This window comes from Dermacentor silvarum, chromosome 5 (genome assembly GCF_013339745.2).
Source record: "Dermacentor silvarum isolate Dsil-2018 chromosome 5, BIME_Dsil_1.4, whole genome shotgun sequence".
In the NCBI taxonomy this organism is placed as follows: Eukaryota; Metazoa; Arthropoda; class Arachnida; order Ixodida; family Ixodidae; genus Dermacentor; species Dermacentor silvarum.
Window position 1 is genome coordinate 130835606 of NC_051158.1, and position 19621 is coordinate 130855226.

The 19621-nt window shown below is 47.5% G+C and overlaps 1 protein-coding gene across 1 annotated transcript in view; it reads left to right on the forward strand.

The window, feature by feature from the left end:
* LOC125945770 (uncharacterized) overlaps positions 1–4828 on the forward strand; it is a 121896-nt gene extending 117068 nt beyond the window's left edge. Inside the window, exons 3-4 of the mRNA XM_049668061.1 lie at positions 1247–2653; positions 3720–4828. Coding sequence (XP_049524018.1) covers positions 1247–2653; positions 3720–4828 — 2516 coding nt within the window. The remainder of the gene's footprint in view (positions 1–1246; positions 2654–3719) is intronic.
* The last annotated feature ends 14793 nt before the right edge of the window (positions 4829–19621 follow it).

A 19621-nucleotide genomic window follows, 5' to 3' on the forward strand; every position in this document is an offset into this window, starting at 1 on the left:
CAAGAGTGTGGCATATATGATTAGGTAGAACTGTGATTCTAAGCACGTATGAAATTGTAAGGAAGGCTCTTCGGTGCTCCAAACAGGGTTCGTTACTGTCGGCAGAAAGCCTATAGGCTTTTTACTGGTGACGTCCTGTACGCACCAGTTGCTAAGCGAAGTCCGTGGTTGTGTGTGGGATCAAGACGTTTGATGTACGACTGCCTTGCTGACCCGTAAACTATGCAACCCTAGTCAAGAATGAGGCGCACGACACAGCGGTAAATAGGCAAGAGGCAAGTTCGGCCGGTGCCCCAGTGCTTACTTGATAGGACCTTCAGGATGTTAAGCGCTTTGTTTGCCTTAGTTTTTACGCTGTTAATGTGGGCGATGAAGTTTAATGAAAATGACTCCTAAGAACTTTTGTTCGTGTTTAAGTGGTAACGGGCTGTGATTTAATTTGAGAGCTGGGTCCAAAACTGCCACAGTTTTTTGTGTAGAAAACCGAAATCCATTTTTTCGGCCCATTGCGTCAACTTGTTAATTGTTACCTGGATTTGCCTTTCGCATGTAGACATATCCGAGGCACGGCATGCAATTTGAAGGTCGTCGACGTATAAAGAGTACATAATGGTGGACGGTATAATTGAATTTATGGAATTCATCTTCACCACGAAAAAAGTAGTGCGTAATACGCAACCCTGTGGGACGCCATCTTTTTTGGACGATGACTCGGGACAGTGTTGCCCCCAGACGGATATGAAATGTTCGGTTTGGCAGAAAATCGGCCAGACAGTTGAGCATTCTGCCGGGTATTCCTAGTGTTGCTGGATTTTGTAAAATACCATACCTCCATGTGGTGTCGTATGCTTTTTCTAGGTCAAAAAACACCGCTAGGCAGAGCTGTTTGTAAAGGAAGGCCTCACGTATGGTATGTTCAAGGCGGACATGATGGTCAGTTGTTGAGCAGCGTTTCTTGTAACCACACTGGTGAGTATCTAGTAAGTTATCTGTTTCAAGAACGTATGTAAGCCTTATATTTATTATGCTTGTTGTAAATGCGGTATCAAACCACCGCGTCATGTGCGCGCTGTGAATGCGCATGCGCGACGTTGTTTTCTCTGTTCACTCGACAGATGCCCCCCTTTCCCCTTTTGCTTTATATATGCGTGCAATAAACGCTTGAGGCTGTTCTCGGCCAAACACTTCGTCGGCAACGTCTCCCTTCTTGCATGACGGCAGCTAGGCTGCCGCTGCTATGTTACAGTGGCGACGAGCCAGGAAGGCACCCACGCAGTCAAGGAAGAACCCAACGCTAGGCATCCAGAGACAGCCGTGCCGCTGACCACGATGGCCTCCTACATGCTTCCGAACTTCGACGACCTCACATATAAGTGGAAGCCTTACCTCATCAAAGTGGAGGCGTATTTTGAAGCTAATGCTATTTCGGATTCTACTAAGAAGAGGGAACTTCTAGTGGCTGCACTTAGCACGTCGACGGTCCAAATCTTAATGGGAAGGATAGCACCTGCAAAGCCCAATGCCTTAAGTTATGACGAGGTAGTCAAGGTCTTAAATGACCACTATGACCCAAAGCGCAACGAAATCGCTGAAAGTTTCCAGTTTTTCAACCGGTGTCAGCATGAGAACGAATCTATTCAGGATTTTGTCGTTGCAATCCGGCGCATAGCAGACAATTGCAATTTTGGAGACTCGCTGACCAGGCTACTTCGAGACAGAATTGTCTGCGGTGTGCGCTCAAGTGCTGTTCAGAAGCAACTGCTGGCAAAGAATGATTTAACACTGGAGGAAGCGGAGTCTATAGCTATAGCCGCTGAATCTGCCAAAAAAGACGCCAGGAGAATGTCAGTAGAAGTACCGCCTGTACTTAAAGTGGAAGCACATCGCAAGCTACCATCGAGATCAAGCGTGGGAAGCGCAGAAAAATTGGAGTGCGGAAGGTGTGGCAGTTCTAGACATGATAGCAGCAGCTGCAGATGGACTAAAGCCCGGTGTTACTCTTGCGGTCAGAGGGGCCATCTAGCAAAAATGTGTCACAACCGCAATGGTAACGATGTTCCCAGCAATCGGCGAGTCCCTCACGCGAAAGCTTTGGTGGTGGAAGACGCTGCTTTAGAAGAGGACAGCAGAGATAGTGTGCAGATCTGGACGTTGGCGTCAGCACGAAAGAACTCTCTTGAGCCGCCAATTCGACGAACGTTTAGTTGGGGAGGCGTGGATTTATCCATGGAAGTAGATACGGGTTCCCCGGTGTGCGTAATATCGCGACAGCTTTTTGACAAACATCGCAAATGCTGGCCAAGCTTGAAGCCTTCGCATGTGAAGCTGTCCTGCTACAATGGAAGATTGCCGGTGATGGGCGAGCTTCAACTTCGTGTAAAATACCGTGATATTTCTGTTGACTGTTCCCTTGTGGTTCTAGACTGCCCCGGATCAAGCTTGTGCGGAAGAGACCTGCTAATCCTCCTAGAACAAGCGGGCGTACCGGTACTACGAGTCACGTGCGAAGGCGAGGCGACGGAGAGTCAAGTGAACTGCCACAACATCAATGCCATTCGCGACACCTACCAGGACGTTTTTTCGGAAACCTTGGGGCTGATCAAGGGACCACCAGCCAGCCTCCTGCTGAAGGGCGATGCTGTTCCCAAATTCTGTAAGGCGAGACCTATTCCTTATGCTCTACGTGACAAAGTATCGCAAGAACTTGACTGGTTAGTGTCGCTGGGTGTAATATCGCCAGTCAAGCATTCGAATTGGGCGACGCCCATTGTACCCGTTCTTAAGAAGGATGGCTCTGTCAGAATTTGCGGCGATTTTAAAGCCACTCTAAGTCCTGCTTGCGCCACGGAGCAGTACCCACTTCCTGTTATTCAAGATATCTTTGCCTCATTACGAGGAGGCCAGTTGTTCAGTACGCTCGACTTACGGGATGCCTATAACCAGGTGCTTTTGTCCGAGGACTCTCGGAAGCTTTGCGTTATTAACACTCACAAAGGCCTGTTTTGTTACAATAGGCTTCCGTTCGGCATTTCCTCCGCCCCAGCAATTTTTCAAAGAAAAATTGATACAATACTGTCTGGCTTACCGGGCGTTCAGGCTTACTTGGATGACGTGCTAGTCTCGGAAAGCTTTGAAGATTGCGGAGCACGGTTGCGAAGTGTGTTGGAACGGTTCAGAGAACACGGCGTGAAGCTCAGATACGATAAGTGTAAATTTAGCCAGCCATCTGTCGCTTATCTTGGTCATCGTATTGACCGAGCCGGCCTTCACCCAACTGAGAAGAACGTAGATGCTATCATGAATACACCTAGTCCCGAAAACCTAAGCGAGCTGCGTTCATTCCTTGGAATGATCTCATTCTATTGAAAGTTCTTGCCGAATATGTCGGACACCTTGTTTCCATTGTACCAGTTGTTAGAAAAAAAAGGCGCAATGACAGTGGAAGTCCGAACAGGAATCCGCATTTCGCAAGGCAAAGCAGTGTCTTAAGGACGCCGAGGTCCTTGTGCATTTTGATCCATCGAGGCAACTGAAGTTGGAATGCGACGCATCCGCTCGTGGGATAGGCGCTGTTCTTTTTCACACAATTGGAAGCACCAACAGACCAGTCGGGTTCCGTTCAAGAACCATGACAAAAGCCGAAAGAAATTATTCTCAGTTAGAGCGTGAAGCACTGGCACTTGTTTTTGGAGTGACTAAATTCCGGGATTATCTTTTAGGTCGAGAGTTCATCCTGGTTACCGACCACCAGCCACTTTTAGGACTGCTGAGGCCCGACCGCCAGACGCCTGCCATGGCCGCAGCTCGCATCCAACGCTGGGCCCTCTACCTGGGAGGCTACCGTTACAAGCTCGAATATGCTCCAGGACGGCTGCTATTGAATGCGGATGCACTGAGCAGACTACCGTTGCGGTGCCCCAATACCGTTACGGAACCTGACCCTGAAGAGTACGTACTTTCTTTAGAAAGCCTGGATGAAGGGATAGTCACAACACGCGAGCTGAAGGAGCTGACCGCCAATGACCCAACCTTAGCTCGCGTAAAGCAAAACGTGTTGCACGGGTGGCCGAAAGGCGCAGAACGGCTTGACCCTTCCTTGGTTCCCTTTGCTGATCGCAAGTTGGAGCTATCTATAGCACACGACCTCGTCTATTGGGGACATCGTGTTGTCATACCTGTTGCAGCACGGAAGCGCTTGTTACAATTATTACATGAAACGGATCAGGGGTCCTCGGCAATGAAAACAGTTGCGCGGTCCTTGTTTTGGTGGCCAGGAATAGACCGCGAAATAGAGTTAACGGCAGCGCAATGCAACAATTGCATTGACAATTTGCCTATGCCGCCGGCCGCTCCGCCGTTAAACTGGCCACAAACGCAGGAGAGATGGTCGCGGGTTCACGTCGACATTGCGGGGCCAATACAAGGTAAAATGGTTCTTGTAGTAGTGGATTCCCACACTAAGTGGATAGAAGCGGTGCCACTGAACCAGGCCACTTCGGCAACCACCATTGATTGCCTGCGGGATATATTTAGCCATTTCGGCGTACCAAGAACCCTCGTATCCGACAATGGAACGCAGTTCACTAGCCAGGAATTTGCAACGTTTGCTAACAAGAACAACATTACGCACCTAAGAACCGCCCCCTATCACCCGCAGTCAAACGGAGCAGCGGAGAGGGCAGTCAGGACAATCAAGGACGGTCTCCGGAAGATGAGAGGCGGAAAGCTGGAACATAACCTTGTGCGTTTGCTGCTTAATTACAGGAGGACTCCTCAGAAAACCGGAAAGTCGCCATCGGAAATGCTGTTGGGGTACCAGATACGATAGCGCCTGGACGCCTGTTTCCCGGCGTCGACTGTGACTAATTCTAAAGGCAACGACGAGTGGTTGCCTCCAATTGACTGCGGTGTACATGTCCGCAACTACGGGTCAAATGGTAAATGGATACCAGGACGGGTAACAGCGACAGCGGGAGGACGGATGGTCACAGTGGAGACTCCTCAAGCAATCGTGCGGCGTCACATCGATCAAGTGCGTGCCCGTACTGGAGCTTCTCAAGATGAACCACCGGGCACAGACCCAGACACGTTCAGCAGTGACATTACACCGAGCGCACCGCCACTCTGCCAACAGCCATCCGCAAGCCCCGACGAGGCGAGGGAATCTTCACCCCCAGAAGCGTTTCCAGACGTGGCCCACCAGGGACCTCTTCCAAGACTCGTGGCATCCGGGGCCGACGAACTAACCACACAACCTCTTCGACGCTCCACAAGATTGCGCATGCGCGACATTGTTTTCTCTGTTCACTCGACAGATGCCCCCCTTTCTCCTTTTGCTTTATATATGCGTGCAATAAACGCTTGAGGCTGTTCTCGGCCAAACACTTCGTCGGCAACGTCTCCCTTCTTGCATGACGGCAGCTAGGCGGCCGCTGCTATGTTACAATGCTTTTGTATGATTTTGCGAGACAACTTGTTAGTGCTATAGGTCTATAACTGCTGGGAGTATTTGGTGACTTTCGCGCTTTCAGGAACGGAACAATACCCGCCTTTTTCCATTCCGCAGGCATTTTACCCGTTTCCCAGATCGTGTTGAAAAAACGCAATAAGGCCGCCACCACTTTGTGGGACAGGTGGGCCTGCATAGTGTAATGTATTTTGTCAGGACCCGGTGCTGTCTTTTTACCCGAAGATATTACTATGTTTATTTCATGGAGTGTTAAAGGGTCATTAAATGGTCTATCTGAACTTCCCGTTGTCAGAAGCTTTTGTTTTTCGGCAGACTGTTTGTGTTTTAGGAATGTTGCGGAATAGTTTGCCGAACTAGATATGGTGAAGAAGTGCTGGCCTAGTACGTCTGCTTGTTCACCTGTTTGCGTACCTGGAGTTGAGAATATGGGAATCGTGTAGGGAGAATACTCGCCCCTAAACTTGCGAACCTGGTCCCACATTCTCTTGGATGTTATTCAACTGTTAATCGATGAGATGTAATTTTTCCATGAATTTCTTTCTGCTGGCCTACGGATATACCTCTCCTTCGCTTTCGCTTTTTTGAATGATAGATTATCTTGTGTTGGGACATTGGGTACCTTCGGAAGATACCCCACGCTTTGTTTTGAAGTTCTTTAGCTTTTGTGCATTCATTCTTTCACCAGGGTTTTATTTTTTTCTCAAGAATCCAGAAGATTGGGGAATAGCTTCTTCCGCCGCAGCAACTATGCAAGTGGTAATCCTCTCATTCGCTTCATCTATGCTTAGGTCATCCAAGATCACTTCATCTAGTCTAGATTTTTCGGTGAAGAGAGGAAAATCCGCAAGGTGAAGTTTCCAACGGGGTGGTCTAGAAGGTAGGATAGGTAGCTTGAATGTTGGTTTTATAATTGCAGGCATATGATCACAACCATAAGGATTATCTATAATACGCAATTAGAAATCGCTATATAGAGACGGAGAGCCCAGTGCCAGGTCCAGGCAGCTCATAGCTCCTGTGCTTGAAGAGCAGTAGGTTGCAGCACCGGTGTTTAAAAGGCATACTTCATTTGCTAGGATAAAATCTTCAAGTGTTTGTCCCCTGGTGTCATTTCCTTTACTACCCCATAACGTGTTATGTGCGTTAAAATCACCCGCTATTAAAAGAAGGCTCAGGTAGCTGGTTTAAAATTAACTCTAGGTCTCTTACTGTAAAATGTGATTGTGGTGCAATGTATAGCGAACAAATGGTGATAGTATTGTGCGCTAAAATGGTGACAGCAACGGCTGGTGTGTGACAGTTAATGGCAACTTCTGTAGCGTGATACCTCCCTGCAGAACAATGGCTACACCACCCGAAAGCCTGCTCGCCTGGGTACGGTCGCGTCGTACCACAGTGAAGCCTTTAAGAAAATTTTTGTTGTTCGCCTAGGTTTGTTTCGTGCAAGTACAAAGCCACAGGAGAGGTAGAACACCCGACTTCAAATCTGAAGGTCGTAAGTTCGAATCCTGCTCCATTCCACTACATTTTCAGGCATGGAGTGGTGCCTGACACCGGCAAAGAAAAAAAAAGTACATATTGCCGAGAGCTAGTGGGGCTATACTAGTTCAGGTGCAACCAAACTAGGCAGGCCCACTAAGCTTCATCAAAGTCACTCCCTCACCAGAACAGGAATTGGCCTCCCTGGTGCAGTATTCGGCCACTACCTCCCTCATGACTCCGACAATTAACCCATGGCCCTCAGTTCCCAGTGGCTGCGGAGCACCTGACCAAGGCGGCGGTCAGACCTGCTACGCGGCAGAGGGTGCTAAGAATCTCTGGGTCAAGGCAGGCCGCCAATGGAAACTGAACCTGGCAACGTTCAACACGCGCACCCTCTCGAGTGAGGCTAGCTTAGCAGGACTATTTGAAGAATTATCAGGCATTTCCTGGGATATTATTGGCCTTAGTGAGGTTAGAAGAACTGGTGAGGCTTACACAGTACTGACTAACGGCCACGTCCTCTGCTACAGAGGTCTTCCAGATAAGAAAGAATCCGGGGTAGGATTTCTAGTGCATAACAACGTAGCGGGCAACATTGATGAATTCTACAGCATTAATGAAAGGGTAGCAGTCGTCGTAATGAAGCTGAATAGGAGGTACAAAATGAAGGTAGTGCAAGCCTATGCCCCAACCTCTAGTCACGATGATGAAGAAATAGAACAATTTTATGAAGATGTTGAACTAGCAATGAGAAAGGTGCAAACTCAGTATACTTTAGTCATGGGCGACTTCAATACAAAAGTGGGGAAAAAGCAGGTTGGTGAGCAAGCCATTGGCAACTACGGCATCGATTCTAGGAATGCAAGAGGAGAGATGTTAGTAGAATTCGCGGAAAGGAATAGGCTCCGAATAATGAATACCTTCTTCAGGAAGCGCAGCAACAGGAAGTGGACCTGGAAAAGCCCTAATGGAGAAACATGGAATGAAATAGATTTCATACTCTCTGCCGATCCAAGCATAGTGCCGGATGTAGAAGTGTTAGGTAAGGTTAAGTGCAGTGACCATAGGTTAGTGAGGTCTAGGATTTCTCTCAATTTGAAGAGAGAGAGAGTGAAATTAGTCAAGAGGAAACAGGCCAACCTAGAGGCAGTCAGGGTAAAAGCAGACCAATTCAGGCTGGTGCTCGCAAACAAATATGCAGCTTTAGAACAGGAAGATGAAGATAACATAGAGCTAATGAATGAAACCGTAACTAGGCTGATCTCAGAAGCAGCAATTGAAGTGGGAGGTAAGGCACCAAAGCAACCTGTAGGGAAGCTCTCCCAAGAAACAAAGGATCTAATAAAGAAACGGCAAAACATGAAAGTGTCCAACTCAAGAGATCAGATAGAATTCGCTGAATTGTCAAAACTGATCAACAAGAAGAAAGTAAGGGATATTCGAAATTATAACGTGGGAAAAATTCAGGAAGCCGTAAAATATGGACGCAGCATGAAATCAGTAAGAAGAAAACTAGGCATAGGACAAGGCAAGATGTATGCACTGAAAGATAAGCATGGTAATATCATCAGCAATTTCGATGACATAGTAAAAGCAGCAGAAGAATTCTATAGTGACCTGTACAGTAGCCAAAACAGCCAAGCTTCTTCCATTCGAAATAGTGATGAACCGGATACAGAAGCTCCTTCTATAACTAGCGATGAAGTTAGAAGGGCCTTGAAAGATATGACCAGGGGAAAAGCGCCTGGAGAAGATGGAATAACAGTAGATTTAATCAAAGATGGAGGAGATATCATGCTTGAAAAGCTTGCGGCCCTTTATACGCAATGCCTCACCACTTCTAGTGTACCAGAGAGCCGGAAGAACGCCAACATTATACTTATCCATAAGAAGGGAGACGTTAAAGAATTGAAGAATTGCAGACCCATTAGCTTCTTTTCAGTATTGTATAAAATATTCACCAAGATAATTTCCAATAGAATCAGGACAACACTTGACTTCAGTCAACCAAGAGAACAGGCTGGCTTCAGGAAGGGGTATTCTACGATGGACCATATCCATACTATCAATCAGGTAATCGAGAAATCTGCGGAGTACAATCAACCTCTCTATGTGGCTTTCATAGATTATGAAAAGGCATTCGATTCAGTAGAGATATCAGCAGTCATAGAGGCATTGCGTAATCAAGGAGTGGAGGAGGCATACGTGAATATCTTGGCAAATATCTTCAAGGATTCCACAGCTACCTTGGTTCTCCACAAGAAAAGTAGAAAGATACCTATCAAGAAAGGGGTCAGGCAAGGAGACACAATCTCTCCAATGATATTCACTGCATGCTTAGAAGAAGTATTCAAGCTCTTAGACTGGGAAGGATTAGGAGTGAGGATCGATGGCGAATATCTCAGCAACCTTCGGTTTGCAGATGACATTGTCCTATTGAGCAACAATGGAGAGGAATTTCAACAAATGATTGAGGACCTTCATCGAGAAAGTGCAAGAATTGGGTTGAAGATGAATATGCAGAAGACAAAGATAATGTTCAATAGCCTGGCAAGGGAACAAGAATTCAGGATCGCCCATCAGCCTCTAGAATCTGTAAAGGATTATGTTTATCTAAATCAATTACTCACAGGGGACCCTGATCATGAGAAAGAAATTTACAGAAGAATAAAATTGGGTTGGAGTGCATACGGCAGGCATTGCCAAATCCTGACTGGGAGCTTACCACTGTCGTTGAAAAGAAAAGTGTACAATCATTGCATTCTACCGGTGCTAACATACGGGGCAGAAACTTGGAGGTTAACAAAGAAGCTCGAGAACAAGTTAAGGACCGCACAAAGAGAAATGGAACGAAAAATCTTAGGAGTAACGTTAAGAGACAGGAAGAGAGCGGTGTGGATCAGAGAACAAACGGGGGTAGACGATATTCTAGTTGACATTAAGCGGAAGAAATGGAGCTGGGCAGGCCATGTAATACGTAGGATAGATAACCGGTGGACCATTAGGGTTACAGAATGGATACCAAGAGAAGGGAAGCGCAGTCGAGGATGGCAGAAAGTCAGGTGGGATGATGAGGTTAGGAAATTCGCAGGCGCAAGTTGGAATACGCTAGCGCAAGACAGGGGTAATTGGAGATCGCAGGGAGAGGTCTTCGTCCTGCAGTGGACATAAATATAGGCTGATGATGATGATGATGAAGTTGCGTAAGAGTCTACGATTCCAGTCGATAATAAAAGCCATTTTGAAGCTGAAAGGTAAAAAATAGCATTATGATTGAGTAAGATATAAGATGTTAGGTGACATAGATGTAGAGAAGGAGCGATAACCTTTAAGTTATCACTTTCTTAATTAGCGTGGTTATTGGGATTTTGTCCTTCTTTGCGCTCTCGAAAGAGCGCTTGTCCTTCGGCGTCGACAACACATGAGTTTTGGCGTCGACCTCCATCGCTCTCCCTGAGGCGCTGGAGGACCGAGAGATGGGCGTCGGGACACGTGTCTCGGGCCTTAGGGTTCGATTGATTTTAGGGCCCAGCGGGACTAGTGTCCGGGGGCACTTCGAAGAGGATGGAGCAGCACTGACTGCTTCCACCACGCGGAAGGGAGGGGTCACTGAGGGACCACTGTGCGTGGGCTCGTAGGACTCCCGAGGCCTCTGTGACGCTGCCCCTACCTGCGTCACATCGGCATAACTTCTTCTCGAAAAGATATACAATTGCTTTCTTGCTTCATAGAACGAGATTTTTTCTTTAACAGTTAGTGCAATTACTTCCTTTTCCTTTTTCCAGCAAGGGCAATACCACGAGTAAGCTGGATAGATCCCCTTTGCAGTTAACACAGTGTAGAGAAGAAGTGCAATTGTCAGATTGGTTATTATTGGAGCTGCATTTAGCACAGGTTGTTTGTCCTCGGCATGCGTGTGAAGCATGTCCAAACCTTTGACACTTGAAACATCGACTGCAGTTGGGAATATATGGTCTGACATTTACGTATCCTGCAGTCAGAGAGGTGGGCACTTCGCTTGTTCCAATGTTGAGTATAACACGTTTTGTCGGAATTTCTTGATCATTCCTTCGATGACAATTCTTTGTACTTTGTTAACGTTTTGCTCCTGGAAACCCTCTAGCATTTCCTCATCGCTCAGGCCAAGAAAGTCCTCCTCGGATATTACACCCATGCTTGTGGTTAGTGTTCTGTGGGCTGAAATTGTTACTGTGGCATCGCCAATGCTTGTTAGTTCTAAGAGCTTTTGTACTTGATCTTTGTCATTTAGTTCTAGAAGGAGGTCCCCGCTAGACATTTTTAGGCTTTATATGTTGGTACAATTTAGTCTTTTAGGCATTTGGCCACCAGGAATGGAGAAAGGTTTCTTACGGGTGTGTTGTTTTCGCTATGCACTGCATTGTACTTGCCGAATGCTGGGGCGTTGCTCCGAAAGGAGAACTGAAATGATGCTTCGGTGTGGTCTCTTTTCAGAGACCGATCATAGACAACACAAGTTTGCGCTGCCATAAGAAAATGTTCGTGTTCGGCAACAGCGCCGACCGCCCACCACGCAGCGCAACGAGGGAACGCGACAGAACTTGTACATAAGTCTGCACGACGCCAGTTGTATGCCGCTGCTATAACAAAATATAGTGTACCCAAGGTAGAATAGCCATACAGGGTTAACCCTTGCCGCCAGAGAAAAAAGAAAGTAAATGGAAGAGAGTAGACGATAGGAAAGACCAAAAAATGTCACAGTTTCGCCCTAAGGGCGAAGCAATGAATGCGATAGCAACACAGCAATGTCATACGAAGTAAGGTGTGCGGCTTTGGTAGCAATATGAATTGTAGTAAACATGAGCTGATTAAGTAAGCAGGTGTGCTGTGGCGTAAGTAGACCGACATGAAGAGAGACTCGATGACCACGAGAAGGCGCGTGTGAAACGGTGGTGTTGATGAGAAGCGCTTCCCGTGGGCAGCGCGTGCGAAGGGACACACACCTGTAGCGCTGCACTGCCGACCTGGGCAGCATTGCATGTGTAGCGTGCGTTGGAAGATGTGGCCCGACTATTACTAACTGATTGAACAAGCGTGGTGTGAGCGCGCACAAACAAACATGAATAGATCACACTGAATGACTGCAGACAACGACTGTCAAAACGCTGGCAGCAAGCGCATACGCCGCACCAACGGGCGAAGGTACGTGCGGTTTATCGCTTCAACGGAACTGAGCGGCGAATGCACGGCGCATAAAGGTCAGAGCCGTGTGGAGATAAGCGACGGTGCGAGCGAGCGACGAGCGCGGTCGTTGGCAGAGAGGAAGTGCGCCCCCCCCCCCCCCCTCCGCTCCCTCCGGCGCTGGCTTCCCGCTTCCTTGCTTGCGCGTGGGAGATTGAGTGCGTTCGCTCTCCGTGATAGCGCGCATCCCCGCACGCGTCCGCTCGGGCATACGGCTCGTCGAGAATTCTCTGACTGAAGAGCACTTTTCGCTCCATCTGCTACCCTCCTCTCATGCAAAACGTTAGGAAAGCACTGAAATCACGAAACATGATTTCTTCATTAGGCGAAGATTTTTTGGGTACGTCCCGCACGCCCAAGGGTTTTGCAAAGAACGCATATGCCAGGTGGGAGAGGTAGGACTCAAGATTACTGCACAAATAATAAGGATACTTCAGGCAGTAATAGATATATTCGTTCCATATATTTATATTTTTAGTTGTGTTATCCAACTCAGTTGTATTAGCCCACGGTGAGCCTCAATATTGATGGAATTCTGCTTTGGTAACAGCTGTAACCTATGAGCTGGTAACAGCTCTTGCGCTGGAGTTTCAGGTATAGTAGTGGCGCCTGGTGGCGACAAGAAAAGTTGGCTAGGTAGTACCAGGTTAGGTAGTAGTGAGCCCTGGCTGTTGGGAAGCACACTTTAGCCTGAGTTTTGAATCAATTCGCATTTTTTCTGCCCTGATGTCAGTAAGAAAAGGCTCCTCGCTTGTCACAGACCACTCTGTGAGCTGGCCGTAGCCTAGTTTTACGAAAACGAACGTTCGGTGTGCGGTGAGACGTGATGTTGGAAGCGAAAGGAATTGGCGTCGCCGATCCGACCTAGACCTAGCTCAGCCTCGAAAAAGCGTCACTGTCGTTACTGCTGCGCCGAGGGCTGTCACGAGCAAGAAGGCCTGAATCCCAACATCAAATTCTACCATTTTACCCAAGGCCTCACGCAGCGGTGCGTCGGGGGTGCTGGAAAATTCACTACCCCACTACGAGCAGCGCAGGTTCGATAGTTAAATGTGCCCATCCTTGACCTCAAGCCAACACGTTAAGGCAGCGCAGCAAGGCAGTTTTGATTAGAGCACATCGATGTTCGAGCACTGTCATTAAAAGCTACATCAAGCGAGCAGCGCACAAGTTCGCGCTGCGGGATTCGCACGTTCGTTACAGCGAGTTCATTTGCATTACATCAGTTATCAGTTGCTAAAGGCACCGATGGTTGTTACTACAGCGCAGACATGACTACTTGTTTAGCGGCATGAGTAACAAAGATTGCAGGAGGCCCACCGATTCGCAGAATGCTGAAAGACCGCTGCCGGCGCGGCGCGTATCGTCGTACACTCGAGCTTCACTTGCGATAGACACCGCGCTTAAACATGGCCGCCAATTTCTTGAACGGCGTACACGTACTTTGCAATGCATAATTCCTTGCCTTTCCGCCAGCGTTCCATCTCTGAAAAAAGTTGTCGCAGTTTCACCTGAAAGGCGAAGCATCAATTGCGATAGCAAATTTGTAGAGAGCTATACGGAGTAGTGATATTAGCTTTATCAGCTGTATAAACTTGGACATGCAGCAGCACCGGAACACGCAGAACTGTTGTCGACGCCGTCGGCGTTTTGCCTGCGTTCGCTCAAAATGCGTGCCGCGTTGGTGACTGTTGCCGGAGCCTCTGATAAAAATAGGCACTTGGTGCCGCAGCTAAACGTCGCCTCCCTTCCCTCCTCCTCCCCCCCTCCCCCACGGTCTTTCGCGTGTCGGAAGAAAGCGCGTTTGCTCTACATATATGGTGATTGTAAAGGAGGAAAGAGACGCCTACTTCTGCAGCCCTTAAGGGAGCACGGCGCAGAACGCGCGTTTGTTCTCCGCCGTGCGTTCACTCCCCTTGAAAGCGCGCGCCCCTCGCGCCCTTTCACTCGCACATAAAGCGTTCGATTTCCCTTCTTTCGCTCCCACTTACCCCTCCCCGTTGGCGCTGAGCCGTGCTCCCTCAAGGGCTGCAGAAGATAGCGCCAACCTTTCCCTTTCCCTCAAGAACCACTTATCCGGCGACGATTTCATCTCCATTGACGCCATACGGAACCTCACGGCGACGGCGACGACGACGGCGACGCCGACGACAGAAATCTGCTTTTGAGTGTCCATATAATTGCTATCGCAATAAAAAATCATCGGCGCCCGATATTCGCTGCATGCCGTGGCACAACGCAAGCGAAAGTGCGGGCCCATATTGCAAACGTGCTTTCCGAAGCAGACGTCCGGGCTTGGTTCTGCGCAGCCCAGGGCAGAGAGCGCTCTTTAGCACCATTTTTGCAGCGCCCCCTGGGCAAAGCCGGAGCTCCATGTTCGGTTCAACTAGAGGGTGTTTATTTTGCACGGCGCTTCCACAGTAACAGCCTTGAGCGAGTTTCTAGGTCTCTGTGGCTCCTTGTTACTTTCGCTCTCAGTGGCGATCTGCATACATAGCGGCATAACATGTTTTTATTCATAATTAGGACTCTACATTCAGGGTGAGATGGCTACAAAAGATTACAGCAGCCCACTTTTCGAAGGCTAAGGGCCCGTGGAACAAGTAAATCAAATATTAGTAGTGACATCTAATTACAGCACGCACAGAAAGTTTCGCTGTCGACTGTACTACTTGAAGCTTATCCGCAGCGGCCATGATTGACTTTTCATAGTTCCCACTCAACATGTCACCCAACCACCAGGGAAACACAGCGGCATCATTGGCGTTTGCCCACTGGCAGCACATCGAGGATAACTGTTCATAAGCTGCGGTAATATTACCTAAACGAAAGATTTGGCTACATTCACGACGCTACTAACGTCGATGTTCTGTGGCTGGCGTGTAAGGAGACTAAGACCGCGTAGAGAGGCATCCATGTGTCGAACTAGAAGCCCGTCGTGGGCAAGGTTGCAGCGCGTCCGCATCAATGCGTTTCAGGAATACCCTGCTTCTTTTGCAGATCCTGAGATGCACGCACAAACAAAAGGTCACCTTTTCGCCTGTTCCGCTTTGCAGGACCTGTCACTAACGGGGTGGCGACGGAACAATTAGCGAAGATGTCTGCCGCATCCTCCAAGCAACTGGGCATGCGTTCACCATCGCTGCTGATTACCGTGTCATGTTCCGGGAAGCGCCACCGACCAAGGAGCCTTTAAGTGCATTAAGCACAGCCCTACAGCCTCAGTGGACAAGGTGGCAGTGTGTCTGCAACAATGCGCTTCAAGCCTCGCCTGTTTCTTGTACAGGTTAGTTAGTTACCCGCAGCTACATTATGTTAACGGAATGAGGCTTTTTCTTGCCCGCACAATATGCAGCGTGCTGTGACTGTGTGCTTGTACTTTTTAATAGATGCATTGCTAGTTTATGGGAACGTTGAACTACATCCTGATCCCAAGGGTTCTGATGGCTCTGGTGTACATGGCATTAAATCATTGCTGGCGAAATGAAGCGATCGAGACCTCCTTGTAAAGGTCATATATGCCAAAATAGGATGAGTAAACGTAAGGACAAGTTAGAAGATGCGCAAATGGCTATAACGGACATGCCATCTCAATTAAAGGGTAGCCTGTAATCATTCGAATTGCGTTTTAATGTCTATCGCCATATCAGCATATTTTCGCAGCTGTTGAACTGCACGTAAAAATGAAGAAAGCCATTACATTTATAACAAATAAATGCAGATAACTTGAAAGTTGAAGTCGGCGAAACAACCTCATTATTCGTGGCTTCTAGGAGCCTTCAGACAAAACGCAGACAAAACTACACGTATACGTCTGACTATACTGCGTGACTTAGCAAAAATGTGTTACACCTGACAAAAATTGGAGGACGCTTAAGCTTCGCCTTCAAGAGTGGAATGCGATAGCATTATCGTTCGCATTGCATTTTTCTTTATGAGTAGGACGTGCGGCAAAACAGAACGTGGGAAAGCCAGCTTACAAAGGCCAAGCTTACACCGTTCCCCTTAAAGTCGGCTTCACTTTTAAACACAAATGCATTGCTAGGAAGGCAATTTTACAGGGGCATTATAAGCCGTCTTATATCAACATGTGAAGGTCCTAGGACTTTTTATTATTATTTTAACAATTGTTTGCCAATGCCCCGAGGTGCGCGCCTGTCTAAAATGCATCACGCAGGCTAAGTTCTAGTTTGAGCTGCCGAGGAGGCTAGCGCCATCTGGATGGTGTTTTTGCAAGTAATCTACCTGCACCACTGTTGTATGGAAGAAATGCTGGAAAATGGGCTTGATGTTTGAGTTTCCTCGTAACAGAATTATGTTTTCTTATGCATTCAAATTACAATACGACGCTATCATGTCTGTAGGTTGTGGTTAAGTCAAACTTTACGATTTTTCTGAAGGATTTTGCTTTGAGAAATTCAATTATTGCACTAACAAATCGGTGCCGCGCGGAGAACCTGCATGGCTATGATGGCTCGGGATTATTTTCGCAGCCGCGGACGCCGGCAACAACGCCGACGCCGGATTTTCTGCTACACGGTCATTAACGCTATCGCTTTAATACCCGCAATTGAGAAATTCCACCGTCTTAGTTCGAAGTAGAGTGCAGCACGGGCCAGTTTTTCAGTTCCGGTCAGCATGCTTTGCATCAGTGCTCCGTTCCCGTTGTGGCTGAAATTAGTAGCCAACTCGGTCGCACGACGTAAGATGACTTGATAGATAAATAGTTAGACAGATATATAGATAGATAGATAGATATTTAGATGGCTTAATAGATAGATAAAAAGTGCCTGATGTAGGCAAAGAATGCTGATCGCGTAAAAAAGCGGGGCGTACAGTGGGCGCAGTTGATCTCGGCTACCGTTTTCTCTTGATGGAAGAGCGCCGTAATATGCACTAACGTATGTAGCGTACCGCTGCTGTGTCGTGGCCTGCCTGCTTCGACGTACCCATAAACCGACAAACACCACTGAAATAAACTTTGCATAATGCTGCAGTGTTGTAATACGTTTTGTGGACTTGCAAAGATCATGTATGAACGTAATCCGGGCTTGACTAAGGATCGGGCCCGACCCGAGCCCAAAGTTCCTATAGGCCCGAACCCGGTCCGGGCCCGAGTAAACCATTGCTTACTCGGCCCAGCCCGCGGGCCGGGCTCGTGCAAGTGTACTAGATCCAAGTGGGATAACAAAAAAGGCCTGTAATCTTGAAATTAACGAATTATCACGAGAACCTCACAAGTTCAGAGAACGTAATGACATCTAAAAATTGGATATTTTATGTAACTGAGGACTTTTTCCAAAAGTGTGTCGAGAGCACAACTGATGACGGAACAAATTGGACATGTTAAACTTCAGTAAGGTAATAGGTATCTGTGCAGAGAAAGCTTTTTACTTAAAACGAAAAGAAGGGTGACGCCTTTCTTCCAAAACAGGCGCAGAAGTCACCACTGGAAAAACCCTGCTCTCTAAAACCCTTAAACGTGAACTGCCTGAGCGTTTTAAGCAAAGGACTGCATATTGATATTGTGACAGCAATACATGACCCGGATGTACACGCACTCACTGAAACATGGTTTCCTGGCAATAATTAGTAAAGTGAAATCACGCCCAATGCGTTGTCGAGGAGATCGTATTTCCAGATTGGGCGGGTTCCCCATTGATTTTTATTAAAAGCTTAAAAAATTTGGATGAAACTTAAGCTTCGCCTTTAAGAGTGAAACGCGATAGCATTCAAAAATCCCAGGCGGCTTATGAGGCTTCCAGGCAACAGCAGCGTTCTTTTTTCCCCAACTTCGCCTCTGCAAGCGGCTGCCGAGTACGCGAGCGCCATATGGATGGTATTTTTGCAAAGATCAAACCGCGGCGTACCGTTACATAAGTGATAGAAATGCTGGAAAAGGACTTGCGCTTTAGTTTCCGCGTAAGAGAATTACGTTTTGTTGTATGTTGAAATTATAGACACGCTATCACGTCTTGAGGTTGTGGTAACGTCATACTTTACGATTTTTCTGATACATTTTACTTTGTGAAATTCAATTAGTTCATCAGCGCCTCTGCGCTACGCGGAGGGTCTGCGTTGTCGGGGTGGTTCGGGATGACTTTCTTGGCCAAGGACCCCGCACGCCGACACCGATGCCGGATTTTTTGTGACACGGGCTTTCTGTGTTTCCGTAACAGGTGAACCATGTTAACGCTGTCGCGTTAGCATGGTTAGCATGGCTGATGCTCTTGGTGTCGAGGCATTGCTCCGTAAGCTGCTTTATAACGAACAAAGCATGAGTAATTTATGCGTCCCTGGGTGCTGCGCCTCTGGGATTTGTGCACCCCTGGGATTTCTTGGTGCTGCAACAATTAAAAGGGTACATTTCGTCTAAAACAAGTCATACTACCTGGCTACGTTTAAGTGGAGATTCATACCTGCCTAGCTTGTGCTGGCCTACCTTTACAGCCGGCACATTAAACCTTGTTATTGATGAGGGGCTTATTGATGTTGCATTTCAATTCGATTTAACAGAGTTGGGCCGGGAAAACGCAAGGCTCTTCGAATATCCTTCAAATCCAAATCCACCATAAGCCCTTCGCGATTGGGAAAAGTCTGAGTCATTTTAACACATCGCATAAATGTGTGTTTTGATGAAAAAAGGACGTGTTTCGATTAAAAACCGACAGGAGTAGTTTTATGTTTTCTCGGTCCTAGTTACTGACTACACACTGGTGTAGGGCAACAGCTATTATTATTGACGCTCTATTTGTTCATAGTAATAACCGCGGAAGAATTTAATGGGACGTCTGACAGACATCTCAGACCACGATGCCCGTCTTAGTTATGTTTCGGTAGTTGAAAAATAAAATCGCTTTCAAAAATGCGCGTGCCAATCTTTCATTCTGCTGATGATGTGGACACTTTGGAAAGACTCGTATAATAATGATAATGACAATTATGAAGACACATCGCATGTATGCATTGGAATTTTTGTTCCTGCAAACCAAAGGGGCCCCGCTTGCTCTTGATGATGCGTCAGCAGTTGCAGGCGAGTTCCTTGGGGCCACCGAAAACGCCAAACCTGTCCCGGACAGCGCTTCAGAGATAAGCGAACCTTGTTTTCTGATGGGTCGTGACAAGCCGTGGTTTCTCAGTGGCTATGGTGTTGGGCTGCTGAGCACGAGGTCGCGGGATCAAATCCCGGCCACGGCAGCCGCATTTCGATGGGGGCAAAATTCGAAAACACCCGTGTACTTAGATTTAGGGGCACGTTAAAGAACCCCACGTGGTACAAATTTCCGCAGTCCCCCACTATGGCGTGCCTCCTAATCAGATCGTGGTTTGGCACGTAATACCCTATAATAAATAAATGATCGCTCGTCTGGGTGTGCTGAAATAGTGGCGCTATCACGCGGTTGCTATTTTATTTGACGGGCTTTCTTTAAGGGCAATTACAAGAAGCTC